The sequence below is a fragment of the Glycine max genome, chromosome 8 (assembly GCF_000004515.6).
Source record: "Glycine max cultivar Williams 82 chromosome 8, Glycine_max_v4.0, whole genome shotgun sequence".
In the NCBI taxonomy this organism is placed as follows: Eukaryota; Viridiplantae; Streptophyta; class Magnoliopsida; order Fabales; family Fabaceae; genus Glycine; species Glycine max.
Genome location: NC_038244.2, coordinates 39,598,836 through 39,619,316, shown reverse-complemented (window position 1 = coordinate 39,619,316; position 20,481 = coordinate 39,598,836). Strand labels below are relative to the sequence as shown.

Genomic DNA, 20,481 nt, shown 5'->3' with positions numbered 1-20,481 from the left:
TTCAGTTTAATTAATTAATTTTATATTAATTAATGTACTTGTTATTACCTCTTCATGTTATGTGTATTGATTTTAGGGATGTTATAACTAATGTTTTCAAGATTAGACCGGACTGACCGATTCAACCCGGAACTAGTCTGGTGATTGGTCTAGATACTCTTAAAAATGGGACATTTCAAAACAGGTGGAAACCGATAAAGAACCGATCAAATTGGTTCAAATCAGAATTGTACCAACACAGAGAACTAGTATTGAACCGATCTTAATTTTTCAAGTTTTTATTTAAACCAATTTTTTTAAGATAAATAAAAATGCATATTTAAATATTTCACATATGTATCAATTATTTTGTCTACTATTATTATTTTTTATCAATAAATATTATATAACATTAAAAAAATATAAAAATAATTCAACTTGAACTATTGAACCTTGAATCAATATCTTCATTGGTTCAGTAACTGATTCAATTTCAAAAACCTTGGTTATAACTCAATTACTATTCCTCTAATGTTAGATTACGAAGCTTGAAGCTTGTCAGTTGTCACACATTTTGGCCGTTGTTATTGTATTATGATTCAAATGCTTTTTTGTAATGAAATGGCATGTTGTCAATCAAACATTACAACGGAGACATGATTATATTGCATACATACGTAACAAAATCATATTTTCATTATGATACGTGAGAAAGAAAAAAAAAACATGATTTAACTACATACTTATATAACAGAATCATATTTATGTTGCATATTCCTCTGCACATCCAATTCGATGCAACAGAAACATATAAAAATTTATATATGTAAAAAAATATTATTATATCAAAATTAATTATTACAAAATTTATTATTTAAATTTATGTGTATTAAATATATAATAGAAATTTTAGTGTTATATATAATAACATTAATTTTTTAAACATAATTAACCTATTAGTTCAATTGATTAGAACGAAGAAGTAAAACAGGATAAAGTCAAAAAAAAATTAAATATGTTGAGTATGAAGAATAACCCGAATGCTTCTCGCCTTGTCACACTTGAGGGCACTTTTCCAGGCTCGGCATGATAAAATCCACCTGCCCTACATCCCAATTATACCCCATCGCAAAGAATCTAAATTATATACGTATGTCACCCATGCCAAGAAATCTCAAAATATTCAAGGGTTAAGGAGCTTTCATGTCACATTAGATTTACTTTCTAGGTGAACTCTCATATCAAGGTTGTGACTCAACTGCATTGAGACTTATAAAAAGAGCACCCCTACATCAATAGGTAAACTCTCTATCCATATATTTTTTACTTTACTAAATGGAACACTAAAATAATCTAAATTAATTATTTACTAAATGGAACACTAAAATAATCTAAATTAATTATTGAGATGTCAACACCACAAGCCACACTTCGACTTTTATACTAGATATTAAAGTTGCAACCCGTGTTTTATCTTTTATATATGACAACAGATAGATAAACAGATATGACTATTATCTAAAATCAGTATAAGATATCAAACTGCATGCAACACTTAAGCAAAACAGTAAGCACCTAAAGAACTAAGCGTGATACAATATTTTATGCCTTGAAAAGAAAAAATTGGTTACGACATTTTCATACAGGTATAATTTGTACTAATGGTTACATAAACAATCTAAGAGGGAAAAAAATTCTATAGTGAAGATGTGAAGCCACCGAATAGACAACTTTGTTCCAAAAAGTGACCCGGTTAAATGCATGAACCATACTGAGACCTCATGTGAAAGAATGGATCATGAATATTTAACAAGTGATTATAAAGTGCGGAAAATATATAGGCTTTGTGCATAACCAGATAGACCACTGACCAACTGGCCTCATAAATCACGAGGAAAATTATTGATTTGTCCTTCTTCTTGTGTCTCTTTGCCATTTATCTTGTATGCTATCTTTATGCGCATGACAAGAGATTTCTGAAATAGAATAATTGCTAGCCGTCATAAAATCATAAGGTACATGATAGAGCACAAAATTTACGTAGCACGGAAGGAAAATCTACCTTTCCGTGTTGGCTATTAGTAACTTTCATATTTTGTGTGACGGACCCCTTTCCACTAGCAGGGAGAGTATTGCCGCTAGCTGGATCTAAGTTCAACTGAAGAAACTGAAAATTAAAAAATCAAAGTAAGTAAAAAGTAGATGATAAATAAGATAACCATGATTTGCAAAATGTAAATATTTAGCATCCGAAAGTTGAAACAACTAAATACATAACTAATATATAGGAAATCATTCAATTACTGAAAGTCAGAGACACATTTTTTTGCTACTTGCTAGAAGTCTAGAACTCTTCCCTTAAGAGAAGTAGCAGCCTCAAGCTCTGGTTTCTTTATGTTGTGAAGTTCTACTAGTTACCGAGTGTTGTCTCATACAGAGGAATGAAAAGACATTTTTCCATAGCAATCAGAAAGCATGGAGCCTTCAATTACAAATAATTATAGGAGATATTGATTCCTCTAAATCAATGATTTTGTAGCCTTCAATGATTTTGTTGCCTATAAATCATAATACTACCTCTATTCCTTTTTATATGACCCAACTTTTAAACTTGTTTGTTTCTTTATATAAGACTCAATCCATATTATCTCATGCATTAATTATTTTTAGACCATAAATACCCCTAATTAAATAAGAGAGACATTATATTAACATTCATTTAGAAGAGAGGGAAACATTAATGACAATGGTATTTTTGAAAAAGTATATAAATTTAGGACAAATTTATTACTATCAACTAAATTAACTACTTTTCTTAATCTTGGTAAATTAGGTAATTGGGTCTTATAAATAGGAAAAAAGATAGTACGTTAAATGTAAATATTGTATCCTGATTTTCAACAGATACTACTGAAAGCATTAGACAAAATTTATATGTTAAACACCCAATTATGATGATCTTAACAATACAGTTAGAAAGCTCTCACTCAACAGCATACCAAGTGGCATACCTTTGGAACTGCTGCCTGAAAAGTAAACTCTGTATATACATTTGAGGTCAAATTTGTAAAGGAGGCCTGAATATTTGTTGTTTGCAAGTTTCCTGGCTGTTTTGAGAAATTGAACACCAACCTCAAGGAGCTACTCTCAAATGCAGTTATAGATGGATAAACTAGTTCATTGTTTTCTATTCGAAACAAGAGAAGAGGGGGAATTAGTACTTAGACTAGGTATAAAACTATAAATCAACTACTTTCTAAACAAAGCTTACCTTCTGTTGGTGGGCCTGGGGCAAATCCATCTAATAAATCCATCATGGGAGCAGCTCCAGCATTTGATGTTGCTCTTGAAGAAAGTGAAAGTGATGATAGATCATCTAATGGTGAAATTGGTGCCTTTTTACTTTGTTTGGGGGACAATATGTCAATTGTAGATGAGTTGCTCTGTGCAGGTGATTCAATAGGTGCAGAAGCCGATCCAATAGATAATAGATCCAAAAGAACATCAGTACCATTTCTTGAAGGTTGACTGGCATCTAAAAATGCAAAGTAAACGTCAAACAAGATATGAATATATTAGATTGAACTATTCACCACAAAGGAAAGTAAATAATTTGCACGCTTCTTCCACGGAAAAATCCAAGATAAAAACACAAAATGCATGTGTCTAAATGCTACCGTGTCTTGATTTTTCCAATGGAAAAGCAAGCTCCCTTGGATATTTCAATTTGTACTTTACAATTACTTCTAACTAATGTAACTAAACCCATGAAATAGTAATTCTTTTCGTAATATTTCTAAAACTGAACAATCACAATCTAAATTTTGTAAAACCTACAACTGCTAGTTTCTTTTGGCTTTCGTAAAGCTAAGATTCAGTGGCAGTGCTCTGATGTCTTTAAAACTGGAAAGGAATGCCAAAAAATTTCAAGGGAAGTTTTTCATATATAGACAACATTTGGGATATGTTTTTTTAATCTTTCCTATGCTGAACTGCTCATGGTCGTTATAGGGATGTTTCTTTGTTAGACGTGCAAAGAGATTGGAATGCCCTGTTACATGACTCAATATATTAGGTTCTAGATGTTTTCTTTTGTAATTTTCTTGTAAGGATGTCTTATCATCTTTCTTTACTCTTCAGCTCCTCCCAAAAAAGTTTTTTTTTCTATCTGAAAAATCTTTGTCAAATCTGTATTGATTTAGCCATAGACTACGTGATTCAAAAAATAAAATTGATCTTCAAAAATAGAGCTACTTACCTTTTTATTTATGAAATGAAAAACAATGGCAATTATTAGATACAAACAATTCGTTTGTAGAAGCATTATGATAATATTGATCTTCAAAAAATAAAATTGATCTTCAAAAATAGAGCTACTTACCTTTTATTTATGAAATGAAAAACAATGGCAATTATTAGATACAAACAATTCATTTGTAGAAGCATTATGATAATATATAAGATACACCACAAACACTAACCAGATTGTTGTGATGCCAGTGACAGATCAACACCAAGAAGGTCCTGAAGAAAATCACCACCAGAAGAGCTTGGTGCAGGAGCATCATCTGAATTCATATCAAGAAGGTCTACAATAGGAGCCACAGGTTTGGCTACTCCATTTGAAAGGCCAACTGAAGATCCTGTCGATGTTAAACCTGCACCTGGAAAAGATCCAGCCCTCCTAGCAATGAAAGTCACCTCATCCAAAACTGGCATCCTCTCTACAAGTGTAGGCCTGCATGACAATGAATATTTTCTCTTTATGGGATTCCTCTTAAGAGCATATTTAAGCTTTTCATATAATATAATATGCATATTGGTTACCTCACCTAATATTTTGATGCTTTGCAATAATCAAATTGAATTCTATGGATCTTTGCTGCAATTCTAATACAAGGTTCCCTTTGCACTGAACAATTATTTCCCTGATTCTCCTACATATTGAATGAAAAGAGAATGCTTTCAAGTCAAATGTACAAATACAATAAGGATATGAGCTTATCATAGGTACACAAGTATTTGGTGTGTAAAGGGCGGAAGAGACATGGATGAAAAAGATCCCATGATTTGTTAGAGATGAATACACATGCACAAGGGATTGAATGTCATATTAGTGTTTTAAACTATTTTGAGCTGGATCAGCTGGACTATACTAGAATATTACATTCCTCAAAAGCAAAGGCAGGAAAAAAGAAATAATACATTTTAAGGTTTAATGTAATTATTAGAATGTAGGTTTGGGCCTAACTCAACCCCAAAAGCTAGCTCATAGGGTGAGGGTTGTCTCCCAATTATATATTCTCTATTGTATCTTTATCTCTAGCTAATGTAGGACTTGAGTTTTTCTCAATACACCCCCTCACGCCCAAGCACTTCTAGGCTTGATGCGTTGATAATATGGTGGGTGACCTTTTAATAGATCTAGGATAGCCTCTAATACCATATTACTATCTTAGGATGTGAGTTTAGGCCTAACTCAATCCTAAAAGCTAGCTCATAGGGGTGAGGGTTGTCTCCCAATTATCCATTCTCTATTGTATCTTTATCACTAGTCGATGTGAGACTTGAGCTTTTCTCAATAGTAATAGATAAGTATAACAAATGAAAAAACATACATACTCTGAACAAGAAGGAAACCGTGAAGACAGCTTTAATAGGGCAACCAAAGCCATTGCTTTCGTGGTAAGATCCGATGCATGGCATTTTAGAGCAATCTCTACGACATCCACAACATCTGACTCGGACACCTGCTTGCATGAAACAAATTAAGGATAAAAGACATCTAAAAAAATCTAAAAATAATGTAATGGAAGATTGATTTTGTAGATTTTCCTAAATGCTACATTATACATTACAAGTAGATTGTGTTAGATGCATCAATAGCCAATAGTCCAATCGTTGTTAAACTATGCTACATCTCTTTCACGAAGAAAGGAAAAGACACAGGGCAATTGATTATTGGCTCAGATTTCATGAACCAACTATCGCAAAGTTTCAAGCGCAGATAATGCACAAGCCTACCTACTTTGTGCTGAAATTCAACAGTTGAAAGAAAGGAAAACAGATGCAAGAGATGTTACAAGATTTTCCAACAGTTGAAAGGCAACTCAATGATGTTAGAGAAGCCAAAGAGAATTGATAGAAAGAAAGCTTACCCACATAACTAGAATGATCATCACCTCTAGAGAAATTTGTTAGGTAGCAATCAATCAAAGCAAGGTCCAACCTCAAAACCACATTTGGAAGCTTCAAACAATAATATTGGAGACACAAAAATACTTATACTTGAAACTAAGTCCGACAAGTGCTTCTGGGACAGAGATGAGACCAGTGCATCTGGGATGATGACAAGGCCAGTGCACCTACGAAAAAGGTTGAGGCCAGAGCATCTTGGATAGAGAGCTAGGCTAGTGTGATTCATAACCAACATAAGTCACCATTGAAATGATCGTTGACAGAAAAGAAGTCACCACTAATATGATTCATCTATGGGAAAGAGTCACCACCAAAATGATCATTGGAAGGAAAGAAGTTATCGCTAATATGATTCATTTGTGGGAAAAGAGTCACCACCAGAATGATCATCAATGGGAAGAAGTGGCTAGAAAGACATCGTAATGTGTTGGGAAAGGAGAGAAAAAGTGTTGTTAATGCAAGAAGAGGAGGAACCGCACTCCAAAACTTGAAAGCCGGGTCAGATATAGGACTGGCAGGCTTAGTTGGCAAAGTAGTTGCTAGAAAATTTTGAAGCGGCAGCAGGAAGTGGTGAAAGTCATGCTAAAAAGATGAGACTCAAGGAAAGAAGTGACTAATTAAAGTTCCAATTTTTGGGAACCCGACGTAGAATAGTGATAGGACAGGTCATGGAGGATGGTACCACTTTGATACCATGTTGTGAGAGAAAAATAGATGCAATTGGTTATTGGCTTGATATGCCATGAACCAATTATCCCAAAGCTTCAAGCGCAAATAATGCAAAAGCCTACCTACTTTGTGCTGAAATTCAATTTTTTATAATAAAAATGGGGGCAGCAAGGATGAATTAAAGGTTTGACACCATATCATGAACCAACTTTTACAAAAGCTTAAGAAGATTTTGGGATAATTAGTTTTTGATAAATTACTCCTTATAAAACAATCCAACTAAGCAAGACGAATTATAACAGAAACGAGCAAGCCAGGAGCTAAATTTTATGGTTTTAGTGTATAGTACTTATCATGCCCAGATTTCTGCAAATTAGCAATCCAACATGGAGCAGTATCTGTCAGAGATTATGTTAAAGATACCAACAAATCATGTAAAACAAATTTTAGTATTCCCTTATTTCCTTCTTTACAATATAGGAGAATAATTCATTCAACAGTGAGCAAGCAGTGCTGAGACTGATCGATTATATATTTATATATGCTTCATGGCACCAGTACAAGAGACAAAGAGGTCACATGATTAACTTGCGGAATCAACCTCTTGCAAATGCAAGGTAAGGCTGCCTGCTCTAGACCCGCATAATATAGCAGTGGCTTTATAGCACCAGGCTGCCTTTATTTATATCAATATCCATCATCTAAATAGTAGCTATACAAAAAGAAGGCTCATAGAAAGGGTACTGTTAGAACTCTTTTTTTTTTCATTTATTTTAAAAAGCTAATAAAATATCTTTTACGATTAGTTTCTAGTACCAACATGTACATCAACTTAATAAATTATTGCTTAGGGTCAAATGAATTTATCATTTTCATGGAGCTTAAGCAACAGTATATATTATGCATAAACTTTCAAGAAGAAACCATTCACTCACAGTTACTGGATCTTCTACATCAAGCATTCCAGCATTATTGATTAAGATGTCACCATACTCTCCGATGCACCAAACTGCAACGCGAACAAGAGTTTCCTGATGAAAAATATTCGTCAATGATATTACATTAATGGCAGTAAGAGAAAATCAACAGCATGAACAGATTTTGTCAAAGCAGAAAAGAGCACCTGTTCAGCTGACATCTTAAATGCCTTGTATAATGCTCTTACTGTATATCCATGAAGCTCAGAAGCATTGCTTATCACAACAATTAAGGCATGCCATACTTCATCTTTTACAAAGTTCCCAGCCTACTAGCATAGCATAGAGATCAATACTTGCCCTTAATTTGTAACCAAATAAAAGGGATCTAATAGTTAATGTGCACAACACAAGCATCAGAATAGTAATCACAAAAAATTTATTTGGTGATGATTCTAATGCATAGAAGCAGCAGTGCGGCGTGGTCTTTGAGCAAACATAAAGTGATAAATAGACATAAAAGCATAAAATGATCATAAAATGCTATAAATGCATGTGGAAAAAATATAATAAGCTGTCATAGTAATCATTTTTCTTGGAATGTAGCATGTCAATTGTAGAGATGAGAAAAAAACTGAACTATCATACACGAGGCAGATCACTAAATAATACCCTAAAAAACTAGCATGGGTCAGTTTTTCCACCATGGAGATTTTAAATCACTTGTTTCTTATATTTATACCTCAGACAGAACCTTCAGCATTTGATCAATGTACCAGATCTTCTCTGGGGAAAACCTGAAGCACAAATAAGTAAATGTTATAAACCAAATACATTTATAGATGTGGGGAAAAATAAAACACTAGCTACTACTTCTAAACTGATAAAGGGTAACAGATATGAGGCCTATGTAAAATCTACCGGATGGCATTTTTTGTACCAGAGAAAAGAAACTGGGTGAAGAAAGGACTACAATATTCAGTGATAAAATTGCAAGGTCAGACAAGATGCTTAGTACTATAAGTGTTACCCGTGATAAAAAACAGTTGAGGTTTCTAAAATTAATCAATCATTAACAATATAAAACCTGTTCCACAAATCAAACCATCTTATAACACTATAAAAAAAAAAAAAAAAAAAAAAAACCTCTTATAATAATGGCATGTCATGAATGCCCCAAGAAATCATTTCATGGTGACAAAAAAAATAGAAATATTAAACACCTAAATTCTAATATACTGGCAACTCTAGTGGCTAACCCTACCCCCAAAAGGCATGAAGAAGAATACCAATGATAAAAATAACACATGTTCACTCAAAAAGGAATACTATTGTGAACCTCTATGACTCACTTTGAAACTATTGAGCAAATTTTGGCAGTAAGGTCTGCCCTGAAATCTGGATCACTGACTTCCAGATATTCTACTAGCTCTTTTGTTAAGGCCTTCACATTAGTTTCATTCACCAGAATACAAACAAGTTCAAGAGCTCTTTTCCGAATTGAAGCATCAGAATCCTAAACCAAAAAGTTAAGTCACTAACTTTTCACATTGTAAAACAAAGCTGAGTCTCTCCATTATAAGAAATAGGAAGAAAGACTGCTCAATTAATACCTTTAGACATTCCAGAATTGTTGCACGATGCCTCTGCACTGCCTGAGCATCAACAGTTACAGCCTTCATCAGCATGTTCAATCCCACATATCTGAAGGGATAAGTTTGAAGATTCCAATTCACTTCATTAATGAAGTACAACAAGCAAAAGCAAAAAATTACAAAATTTTAAAAAATAAAATAAAATAACGGAGGGAATAAGTATAAGGCCTGGAGAAAACAAAATTGTAATGGAGTTGCATGGATTTAAAAAGTAATAATTGTATAAGACATTACAAGGATTTCGCTAATCTAGCCATCAAAACAAGACTTGATATGCGTGTGTGTGTTGGGGGGGGGACTAATTTTGGAGTATTATTGATCGATTGAAAAGTTCAATGATATACAATTACAGTTTACTAATATGCCTCTCTCTCTTTCTACCTTTTCCCTCTCTCTTTACAAAATATATGATACTATACAACTATGATTACCTTAAAAACTGATATAGAAATAGAAACAGTCCGGACATTATTTTCCAATAAAGTACCTGATATTGTTGTCTTTGTGCGACAAGAATCTTCCTAGGATATTGATTGCAAGCACGCGTAAGCCACCATTATCTTCAACACTCATTATTGTTTGAACACACTCATATAAGATGGCATTCCCAATAATTTTATTTGACTCAATCTTTGTAGCCACCTAAAAGAAATAGCAATTTTAAAAAATCAACCATAAATTAAGGGGAAAAAAACTTGGTTACTGATAATAGGCAATAGTAAATGAAATTTGTCAACCCATTTACCAGGGTAAAATGGATTTGACAAACAAAAATCAAAACTTAAAATTGTAGCAATGACTAATGAACTTAATTTTGATTACTGCATCAAGTGGTTAAACCTTTTGACAACATTAGGTTTGATCAGTTAAAATATGCATAACTCAAATTATAGCCTCCTAATCTCATTTTAAAAAATGCATGCATTTCCAGCCAACTTCATGTCTTTTTAGAATTCCTTTTAAATTATATATGTATGATCAAAAGAGGAAGAAATCATTCTTCTTCATGTTTTATTCAAATGATTGAGCAGTACATAAATAGGTAAAACAGAGAATCTAAAAAGTAAACAAATAATTAACAATTCGTATAGAAAATAAATGGTTTTTTTTATCAGCAAAAGATGAATATATAGATTACTATGGGTACCTGAAGTACCGAAGTCTAAGAGCAAAGATACATTACAAGGACAAATACAAATTGCCACCATAGGTTAGTGTATGTTTATTCCATGAAAATGGATGTAAATATTAACTAACCACGGGATCCAAAAACCTTCTACCTAGAGTAATTACTCTAGTGTCTAAACAGAAAAACAAACTCATTAAATGCTCATAACTCCCCCACTAACCCATTCCAGCAGGTTGTAATCATAGCCAATAAAAATGAAGTGTGATACATATATTCCAAAAACCTGTGCCATAATTTCTGCATTGCCCCTGCCGAGACCTAAAACCCATGCAATTACTGTGTGGTTCTGAATTACTGCGCTAATCCCACTGAAACCTTAAACTTTTCCACTGAATATTATAGCAGTTACTATCCATAGCAATATCACATGCACAAAACAGCACCCACAATCAAGTCTGCCACGAAACTACCACTCCACGCTCAGATATGCCTCGCAAGAATACACTCCCCTGGCACCACAGACCATTGATGGTTGACTAGTATCCCTTAAGTTATGGGACATGATATTATCCCATAAATTTTGGGATTCCTATCCAACACTCCCCCTCAAGCTGGTAAAAAAGATATAGCTATTCCCAACTTGCCAACATTAAACTCAATCCATTTTCCATTTCTGATTTGTTGTTTTTGTCAATTCTTACATGTTCCATCCTGTCATGTTGTACTGGGTTATGCACTATGTTGATGGCTGACTTTCTATCACTGTAAAGCTTCACAGGTTCTTGAATGGTAACTTTTTTACCCAGATCAATTTACAAACTCCTCGAACAATTGCTCTATATTCAGCCTCAACACTACTTCTTGCAACAACTAATTGTTTTTTACTTCTCCATGTCACCAAGTTTCCCATACTTTTGTGCATTACTTTGTGGTGGACTTTGAATCTTCAACTGAACCTTCCCAATCAACAGCTGCAAAAATCTATATCTAGGGGACAAGTTAAAATATGAAAGGAAATTTGCTATAGAATGCTTTGTACAAGATCTAATTCCTTTCTCAAGGCAATAGGAAAGTCGAGTTCATCAATAGTATCATTTGCAGCGTTAAGATTTTCAACTGTGCAAGTACAATTACCTTCAATGTAGAATTTTGCAGCTTCCTCGTGATTTGGATCCAATTCTAAAGATTCACCTTGCAAAGGAACATAAAATCTCCTCATGAAAACCTTTTGAAAATTTGAACCTACTTTGAGTTCTCTTTTCTAATTCTCCCTCTTGACTGGTTATTTGTGTAGATTCTAGTATGGATTGGGTAGAGAATTCAAGGGACTATTTTTGTAAGGTTCAGGTAAAGAAAGACAAATTGGAAGAGATAGAAGGATCTCAATGATGAGGTTCAATCAAAAGAGGAAGAAATCATTCTTCATGTTTTATTTTCAAATGATTGAGTAGTACATAAATCGGTAAATCAGAGAATCTAACAAAGGAAACAAATAATTCACAATGAGAAATGCTAGAAAAATACGCACCAACCCACTCTTTCGAACAAGCTCTCATTTGTTGAAATTTATTGAAAATCAAAAAATTTGGTGGGTCTCACACCTTATCTAATGAACCTCTCTTACCTCCAAGCCATATGCCACCAGGCCTATTTCCACCCTTACCTCCAATACAGGATTAAAAACAAAGCAATATACTCTCCTCACTAGTGTTCTTGGCGACCTTTGCACATGTCCAAACCACCTTATCCAATTTTCAATCCTTTATTCCTTAATTGACACCACACTAATATATCCTCATATACAATCATTTTGTATTTTTCCCTTTGCGTGGCCACACGTCCATCTTAACTTGTTCGTTCTGCTACTCCTACCTTTTTTTCTCTTGTTATTCCTTTAAAACCCAACATTCACTACTACATAGTATAGTTGGACACACAGCAGTATAATAATACTTTCCATTGGGCTTGGTAGATACTTTGGGATCACAATGCCCGATGTCTTTCTCCAATTTAACCATCCAGTTTGTATCTTGTATTTAACATCTTCATTGATTTTTCTATCATTTTGTAATATTGATCCCCAAATATTTAAACTAAAAAACCTGTGGTATGATATCTTCCAGATTTACTTTCAATTCATTTTCCTTTTGTTTCTTGATAAAATTACAATGTATATACTTTGGACAAAAAATAAAAGAATAAAGAGCCCAAGCTCTTCATTGCTTTTATAGGTCAAGTTTATGTCTCACACTAGACAAATATAGGTGGTAAGTGGCACCCATTATTCAACTGAACATCTGGGCAAAAAAATCCTATGCAATACAGCCTGACTATTTATGATGCTCGACATATCAAAATGTAATATGTCCATGTATAAGATCTTTACAAAACTTCAGGAGCTAAAAGTAGCTTAAGAAGTTTCCTTAACCATATGATAATATCCATCGGACCTTTTGTGAATCTCAACTTTCTCAATCTCAACCACTAATTTGATTGGATAAAACATTTTTTTCTCATTCTGTTTGTCCATTCATAAAGAATGACTTACGATATTTGTTTGGCATTTCCCTCCTTTATTACAAAACCAACATGATCCACCACATATTCCTCAAACACTTGATATGCCCATCTTCTAACTGGTACCACTAGAACATGCCAAATCATGTAATTTTTGCCCATCTAAATCATAATAATCCTTTGGTGTATCAGGTTAGATCGGAACACTGGCATCTTTACAGATCTCTCTTTTCCCTAAACTTGGGGGATAGGATAATGTTTATGGCACGTCTCCTGGTGTGATACTCATCATTGTTTCAAGGAAGTTGTTATTTTCCAATCTGTGGAGACACTAGGCATTTTTTATGCCATTCTTGAATTTCTCTTTTTCCTTGTTGCATCTAGTTTTTCCAAATTTGGCAAATATCTTGTCATCCTCCAAATTGGATTTTCCCTGTTTTCTCTGATAAAATTTCTTTTCCAAATTAAAAAGAAAAGGTAAAATAACAAAGAAACAAAAGTTTCCTTCAATAAAATCCTGCAATCCTTTATTAAGACACCTGCATAAGTTTGCCATGGCATGTAAGGTGAAATGATATGCTCTTATCAAATTGAATACAAGTGAGAAAAAAAAACATCCAAAAGGCATATCCAATTTTAACCAAGGTCATTAACAGAACAATGCAGAAATGACAAATAATTCAATCATCGCTGCAGCAGAAATACAATACAAAACCATAAAATTGACAGTGTACACTGACCTGGGCAAGTATGTCATTCATAGAGTCACTAGCATCAGCATGATCTTCACCCAATACCCGCAGCAGTCTAAGCAATCTGATATGGAGAAAAGGGTCTGTGAAACCAGCAGTATCATACTCTGGTGAATAAGGACTGTTTGCTAGATCCTTCAGAGTTCTGACCAAACCCTCTGTGCATTTCTACAATCATTGTTCAAAGAGCATCTTATTACAACAAAAGCTAACCTCAGTCAAATAAATTTGCACAAGAAGTTTACAAATAAAACACCCAGAGGTGAAATATAATATAAAGTTGCATACATGAGCCTTGTTTATATCTTTAAATAAACAATTCATAGAATTTGAGCTTATGGCCTAATTCAACCCCATAAAACAAACTTGTAAGGTGAAGACTGCCCAAGCATTATAAGCACTACTTTGCCCATAACTCTAGTCAATGTAGGATCTCAACTTCCAAAGAGCCGACATCCAAGTGGCTCCACTCTATGACACTTCACTCAACCTTTCTTTCTTATCACCTCCTCCATAAGTAGCCCTTCCAAGATAGCGGCAACCAATTCTAATAGGCTGCAATTGAGGTGGATTAAGAGTGACCATAATTAAGGTGACTTTCCAACACACACCGTTCATAGCCAGGGCTATAAGCTGGAGCATGGCAATGCAAGTGGCCTAACAATGGATCTACAGATCTAGGATAGGCTCTTATACCATTTCATATCTGAGCTTAGGGCTTAACTCAATCCTATAAAATATACTTATAAAATGAGGACTACCCAAGCCTTATAACCACTACTTGGGTCATATCTCTAATCAATGTGAAATCTCAACCACCTAAGAACCAACATTTCAGCAGTTGCAATCTACAATGCTTCTCTTCGCCTTTTTGGTCAACCCCTTTGTGGGTAGCCCTATTAGAGACAATAACAAACAACTATGATAGGTCACAAATAAGGCAGGCTAGGGATGGCTACAATTAAGGAAGGCTAGGGATGACCACAATTAAGGTGGCTTTCCAACAATAATAATATTCATATGAAGCAGACTTGCTTGCGAAAAATAACATATGGCGTCATGCCAGTAAAAAATTGCAAGTCATTTGAAATGTGAGTTTACAAAAAACATAATATTGGCTCTAACACTAACTAACATACTCCGGTGCCCAAAGGTCCCTTGCTATGCGAAGGTATGGGGGAGGGTCATTGTACACAGCCTTACCTTTGCATATGCAAAGAGGCTGTTTCCATATTTGAACCTATGACCAACCGGTCACCAAGGCACACCTTTACCGTTGTGCCAGTGGTCACCCTCTATTAAAAATTATATTGTCTCCAACACTATATTTTAAAAATTAAAATAAAGCCTGTTTCAGTTTTAGGTACACAAGGAAGTTTCAAAATATATTTAAGAAATCAAAGATTTCAAAAAAATAAGTTCAGAAGGACCTGTTTGCTTTGAGAATTTGTTTACTATTCTTTTAATTAAAAAAATTACACTTTATTTTTGTTTTGTTTTGTTTTGTTTTCAAAGCTCTGTATAGGAAATAGTGAAACTTTTTATTGCTTTTACTATTTAAAAACAGGAAACAAAGCAAAAAGGTAATATTTTTGTAATTAAAAGTGAAAACAGAAAATGTTTTCTCAAATCAAACAGACCTTAATATCCTTGTAACAATTATCAATAACTAAATTCAAAAATTCATGTTTGTTTTAACTAAGTAACGGCAACAAGACTTCATGAGTGTATGCATTTAGAATTTTAGATACTGCAGCACAGAATGATTTTGTTGTGCTTAATTTATAGCAGATAAAATTACTCCAGTTAATATCACTAGTTGGTGCTAGGAAAATACACTATGCTAAAGAGAAAATAATTATAAGAAAGATGGAAAAGCACCTTTCTAACATGTTCAAGAGCTTCTGAGCTAATTTTGCACAGCTCTGTACAAAGCTGAACCCCAGTAATCAAAACTCCATGATGCTTCTCCCTTAGTAAGGCAGTAGCAGGATTGACAAAATTTTCAGCCAAGTCTGGAACTTTCTTTATGATTCTTGCAGAGCACAATGCTGCCTATATAACAGTAAGTATAGTCAGCTTATCAGAATGAACAATAACAAATAAAAACGTTAAATGGAAAAGGTTTTGCGAATAACTCAAGTACTCAACACGAAATTACAACATGGATAGAATCATTAAGCAAATAGGAGGCACACTTCCACTCGAAATAACAAAAATATAATAAACATCTAAAAAACATTCAACAAACTCTGCACATGAATAAAAAAAGTGATATCCACAACCAAGTAGCCTTTCATGATCAATCTTATAACTAAAACTATTTATGGTATTATATGATCATAAATAAATATACAGTAACAACCAAGCTTTCAGTAGTCCCTCATTAGTTGAGGTCAGCTACATGAATCAATTGACGCTATTGAGCTCTATCAAACCAAATTTTCAGTATAATCATTTAGACCAAGGAATTTATTAATGGTTTCTCTTAAAGCTTTTCAATGTCTTCCTCTACCCCTTTTAATTGCAGTGGAGTATCTTCCATTTTTCTCATTGGAGCCTCTATTGACGTTCTTCTCAAATGACAAAACCACCTTCAGTGAGTTTCTGTCATCCTATCCTCAATAGGTGGGTAGTGCTACTCCGAAAATTACATTTGTAATGTCAAAAGGCTGTAGCACAGAGCACCATATGGTAAGTGTTATCAATAACATCACAGAATGAAAGAGTTTGTTACACTCCTTAGTTGGTCATTCTAACATAAAAGCATCATAGTTGAAGTACATTGAAATTACTCCCTGAAAAACAAAATATATTTGAAAATGTGTACTGAGCAAACAAAATATTCCTTGAACCTGATTAGTAATGGCAATTCTTTCCATTATTTAGGGATCCTCACAGAGACCCTCCCCTTCGGAGCCACAAGTTTAGAGATTTTTTTGTGCAAGGGTGGAGACAAGAACCAAAAACCCTTCAAAGTAGATTCAAGGAAGGGGAAAGGGATCATACTGTCCACTCGGTGAGGTCCTCATATAATGAAAATGACAAAATTGCCTTAATTTTATATATGCACACATACATATATAAATGACTTTTTAATTCTTTCCATAATATAATTTAATATATTCATTTATGTGTTATAATTTTAAATTTGCTAAAAGAGACTTAAATTTGTTGTCAAACATTTTTTTTTATTTTTTTATAACTTATTATTGTATATTTTACAATGTCAAGGATCCCTATGGGGGGAGAAAAAAAATTACCAACATGGAGATCGAGGGAGTAATAAGGAGGTAGGGATGGGGTCGGATCAGAAGATCACACATGTGCTAGCTGAACAAAACAAAAAGGAATTTTCAGTTGACTTGGCATATTTTATCTTTATTTGGTGAAAAGAAGGAATTTGACACTTAAATTTATGTCAGTGTATGTCTTCTCATTCTTTTCCTTCTGGGAATGGTTGGGTAGATTCAAACTATCCTTTGATTCTCTTTACAGTCTATCCAGGAAATTTATATGTGAGAATGTAAAAGTTAGAAATCACACAAAGATGGAAGCAAGTAACTTTACTATTGTACAAGAACCACCAGTATGTCTCATACATTTTGCTTTCTATAAAGTTCTAGTCAATTCTTGACTCGTACCAGATTCATGCAACAAAAAATCTTTAGAATTCATGAAGTAAACATTCACAAGAAAATAGCAGAGATGATAATGGCTTTTTGCTTGATCTCTTTAACAAACAGAAACAAGCAAAAAGCCATTATCTTGCAGAATAACAGCAGAGAAGTTCAAAAATTAATCACTTAAGTAAGAGCAAATTATTGTCGTTATGTATAGGAGACACTATAAAGCCATAAAAGCATTTAAGGCCTGTCTTCCTCTCCAAAGCATTAGTCAATATATAACTCCAAATATCTAATATATGCATCAAGTTTCAATATTCCTGAAGAGATAGTTTTCAAATGGAAGGGCATGAAATATTATGAAAAAATCACCTTCTTCCGAATATTTGGATCTCGAAAATGCAGCAATCTCTCAACCTCTGGTGCAAGATCACGAGCCATTTCGGCTGAAGAAATATTTCCTAAAGCACAAAGAGCAAGTCCCACTATATATTGATTTGTGTGATTAAGATCTCTGTGACTTAGCTAAGGTTTTTATAACCCATCACCATTATTGCTAGCTCCCTAGCATATTTGTAAAATGGAATCTAAAAATTAAGGAACACAAAAACAAATGAAACATTGACATGAATTTGGATACTGTTTCAAAGAATTGGTGACCAACATTAGAACCTCTTGTCTTTCATCGAGAAGCAACATAAGGCCAAGGTAACCCATTCTCTTCTCCGGAAATCCTGGAGATGCTATCAACTTGAGGCACTCCATTTGACCAAAATGAGTGGGGTAGCCAAGCATGTGGATGAACATTAGCTTAGCCAGATTCCGGTGCCTATAGTCTGGATCATTTTCATCTATTGAAGCACGAATAGCAGCACATTCTTTTCTTACAACAGCACGTTCTTCTGCTGCAGTTTTGCAAGCACGTATGGCCCGAATCATGTCCCTAAATGTAGAGATATGAATTAGATTGTTAAAAGACACTGATCATATTTAAACTATAAAACAAACATTTATTATTTGTGGGGGGAAAAAACACTAACTACATGTTAACTGTATTTGATTTTGCATATAGAAAGCACTTTGAAAAAATCCCATCATGAATACAGAATGACAGAGAAGCACATAATCACAACTGACAAGAATTTATAGAAATGAAAATAGTGTGCGAGTAAGTGACCACATAGAAGGACTGTAATTCCAAGTTTCTCATATAATGTGATTTTAGAACAACAGAAGTTATCACATAAAGGGTGGACAAGAGAATCTCAGTACAATCAAAACAGAAAATTAATACAGGAGTGCTGCCCAATCCATCAAGGATACCCCTTTGAAACAAATTACAGGCAGATAAGGAAGTTAAATATACAGGTCTTGTTTAGATAAACTTCCCCATAGGCAAGAGAAGAAAATAAAAAGCTAAAATGAATTAAACTTCTCCCATAAGTTAAAATCAACTTATGTATTTAAACTCTTATAGAATAAGGATCAAATACATAGGCCTTGTTTAGATAAACTTCTCCATAAGAACTTGCAATAAAAGAAAATAAAAAGTAAAATGGATTAAACTTTTCCCATAAGTTAAAATCAACTTATGCATTTTAACTAGGCTTAAATATGTTTTTCATACTTGTAAATAGTCCATTTTGGTTTTACTACCTAAACTACCTTTTCTATTTATTTACTACCTGACATTTTTTTTTATGTTTGATTTTAGTACCTCCGCTCCGTTAAGTGATGACATAGCAGACTAACAGAGTGTCATGTTAAGTGATGATATAGCACTTTGTTAGTCTATCACATCATCATTTATCGAATCCTCACTGACAACGGGTACTAAACTCAAACATAAAAAAATGTCAGGTAGTAAAATAAAATAAAAGAAAAGGTAGTTTAGGTAGTAAAACAAAATGGGTTATTTTACCAGTATAAAAAATATATTTAAGCCTTTTAACTATTATAGAATTTCTCTCGTCTAACTTCTCCAAAAGTAAAGGTGCATAAATTAATTTTAACTTAAGGAAAAAGTTTAATTCATTTTAACCTCTTAATTTCTTTTCTTTATATAAGTGCTTATAGAGAAATTTATCCAAAGAGAGTCATAAAATATGATTGTAAACAAAGATAGCATATTGGCAAAGGGCATCCGATATAGTTCCCTGCCAAACTACTTAATGGCACATGCACAAGCACTACAATTATCAAGCATTAGCGGTATAGGATCTAACAAATAGCAATTGGCAATGTCTTCAGTGTAATTTAATGGAAGGAATAAAAAAGGAATTGTGACACTACAACTACTAACAAGCTTAATTCTTTGCTAATTGCATTGGTGCTAAAAAAAATTTGCAAAAATTGAGGCTCTTCTAACTGAGCAACGAGCGTGATTTGCGATGCTTACCTCAAACGCGCGGGAGAAGAAAAGGGGTTCATATTTGGAAACTCAAGTGGATCCAGTTTGACTGAATTCGGATCTGAGAGTGGAAACGGATTTGGATCTGAGAGTGGCGTTTTCTTCTTTCCTACTTCCAATTGCAACGATCGCAGAGCAATGCGTTATGCGAACGTTGATTTGATTTGTTTTGCTTCGCTTCTGTGTTGTCTATGAGTTTTCTGAAAACGAAATGAAAAAGAGGAAAATAAAATAATAATAAAAATTGCGGTGCTTGAGAATGGAGTCAGTGTTAGTGTCACCCGCGCCCGCTGCCATAAATGTGGAGGGAACTTTGATTGGTTGATCATGCAAATTGGATTGGAACTTTGTTGTTAAAAACATTTTTTAACTCACTCATTTCTACTATGTATAAATGAATTGTGTATCTAAATTTTAAGCATCTTATAATTTTATACAAATTTAAATATTTTAAAATTTACTGTTAAGATTGTTACACAGTTAAAGTTAAAGTGAGTAATTAATATAATTTAGTAAATCTTATAATGTTTGAAAAATATATTATTTATGGCATAAATATTCTAAGTATTGATTGTTTATATAAGTAACAATTATATTTTTTAAGTGGAAAAAAAAGTTAAACAAATGAA

At 33.6% G+C, this 20,481-nt stretch overlaps 1 protein-coding gene across 2 annotated transcripts; it reads right to left on the bottom strand.

The window, feature by feature from the left end:
* Nucleotides 1-1,470: 1,470 nt before the first annotated feature.
* On the bottom strand, nucleotides 1,471-20,185 carry LOC100817075 (AP-1 complex subunit gamma-2). 2 transcript variants are annotated; one of them, XM_003531971.5, is made up of 19 exons: nucleotides 20,134-20,185; nucleotides 19,841-20,052; nucleotides 18,083-18,385; nucleotides 17,815-17,956; nucleotides 15,698-15,871; nucleotides 13,805-13,984; nucleotides 9,906-10,060; nucleotides 9,377-9,467; nucleotides 9,116-9,279; nucleotides 8,506-8,560; nucleotides 7,970-8,092; nucleotides 7,782-7,877; nucleotides 5,602-5,729; nucleotides 4,812-4,916; nucleotides 4,461-4,717; nucleotides 3,251-3,514; nucleotides 2,991-3,166; nucleotides 2,042-2,146; nucleotides 1,471-1,955 (listed from the first exon to the last, which is right to left on the bottom strand). In XM_003531971.5, the coding sequence occupies exons 2-19, from the start codon at nucleotides 19,870-19,872 to the stop codon at nucleotides 1,860-1,862; spliced, it is 2,646 nt and encodes an 881-aa protein (XP_003532019.1). In that variant the 5' UTR covers nucleotides 19,873-20,052; nucleotides 20,134-20,185; the 3' UTR covers nucleotides 1,471-1,859. The 2 variants fall into 2 exon arrangements, with proteins under 2 accessions (XP_003532019.1, XP_006585961.1); XM_006585898.4 differs by lacking the exons at nucleotides 18,083-18,385; nucleotides 19,841-20,052; nucleotides 20,134-20,185 and adding an exon at nucleotides 17,080-17,315 and having other exon boundaries at nucleotides 17,815-17,953.
* Between the last annotated feature and the right edge of the window lie 296 nt (nucleotides 20,186-20,481).

Bases quoted from the DNA above. Each gene is read 5' to 3' on its own strand.
- LOC100817075 (XM_003531971.5), bottom strand. From the start codon at position 19,872: ATGAACCCCTTTTCTTCTCCCGCGCGTTTGAG. The intron at 8,561-9,115 runs GTGAGTCATAGA...TTTGTGCTTCAG, and splicing joins ATTTGCTCAATAGTTTCAAA to GTTTTCCCCAGAGAAGATCT. The intron at 4,917-5,601 runs GTATGTATGTTT...TTCAATATGTAG, and splicing joins CGGTTTCCTTCTTGTTCAGA to GAGAATCAGGGAAATAATTG.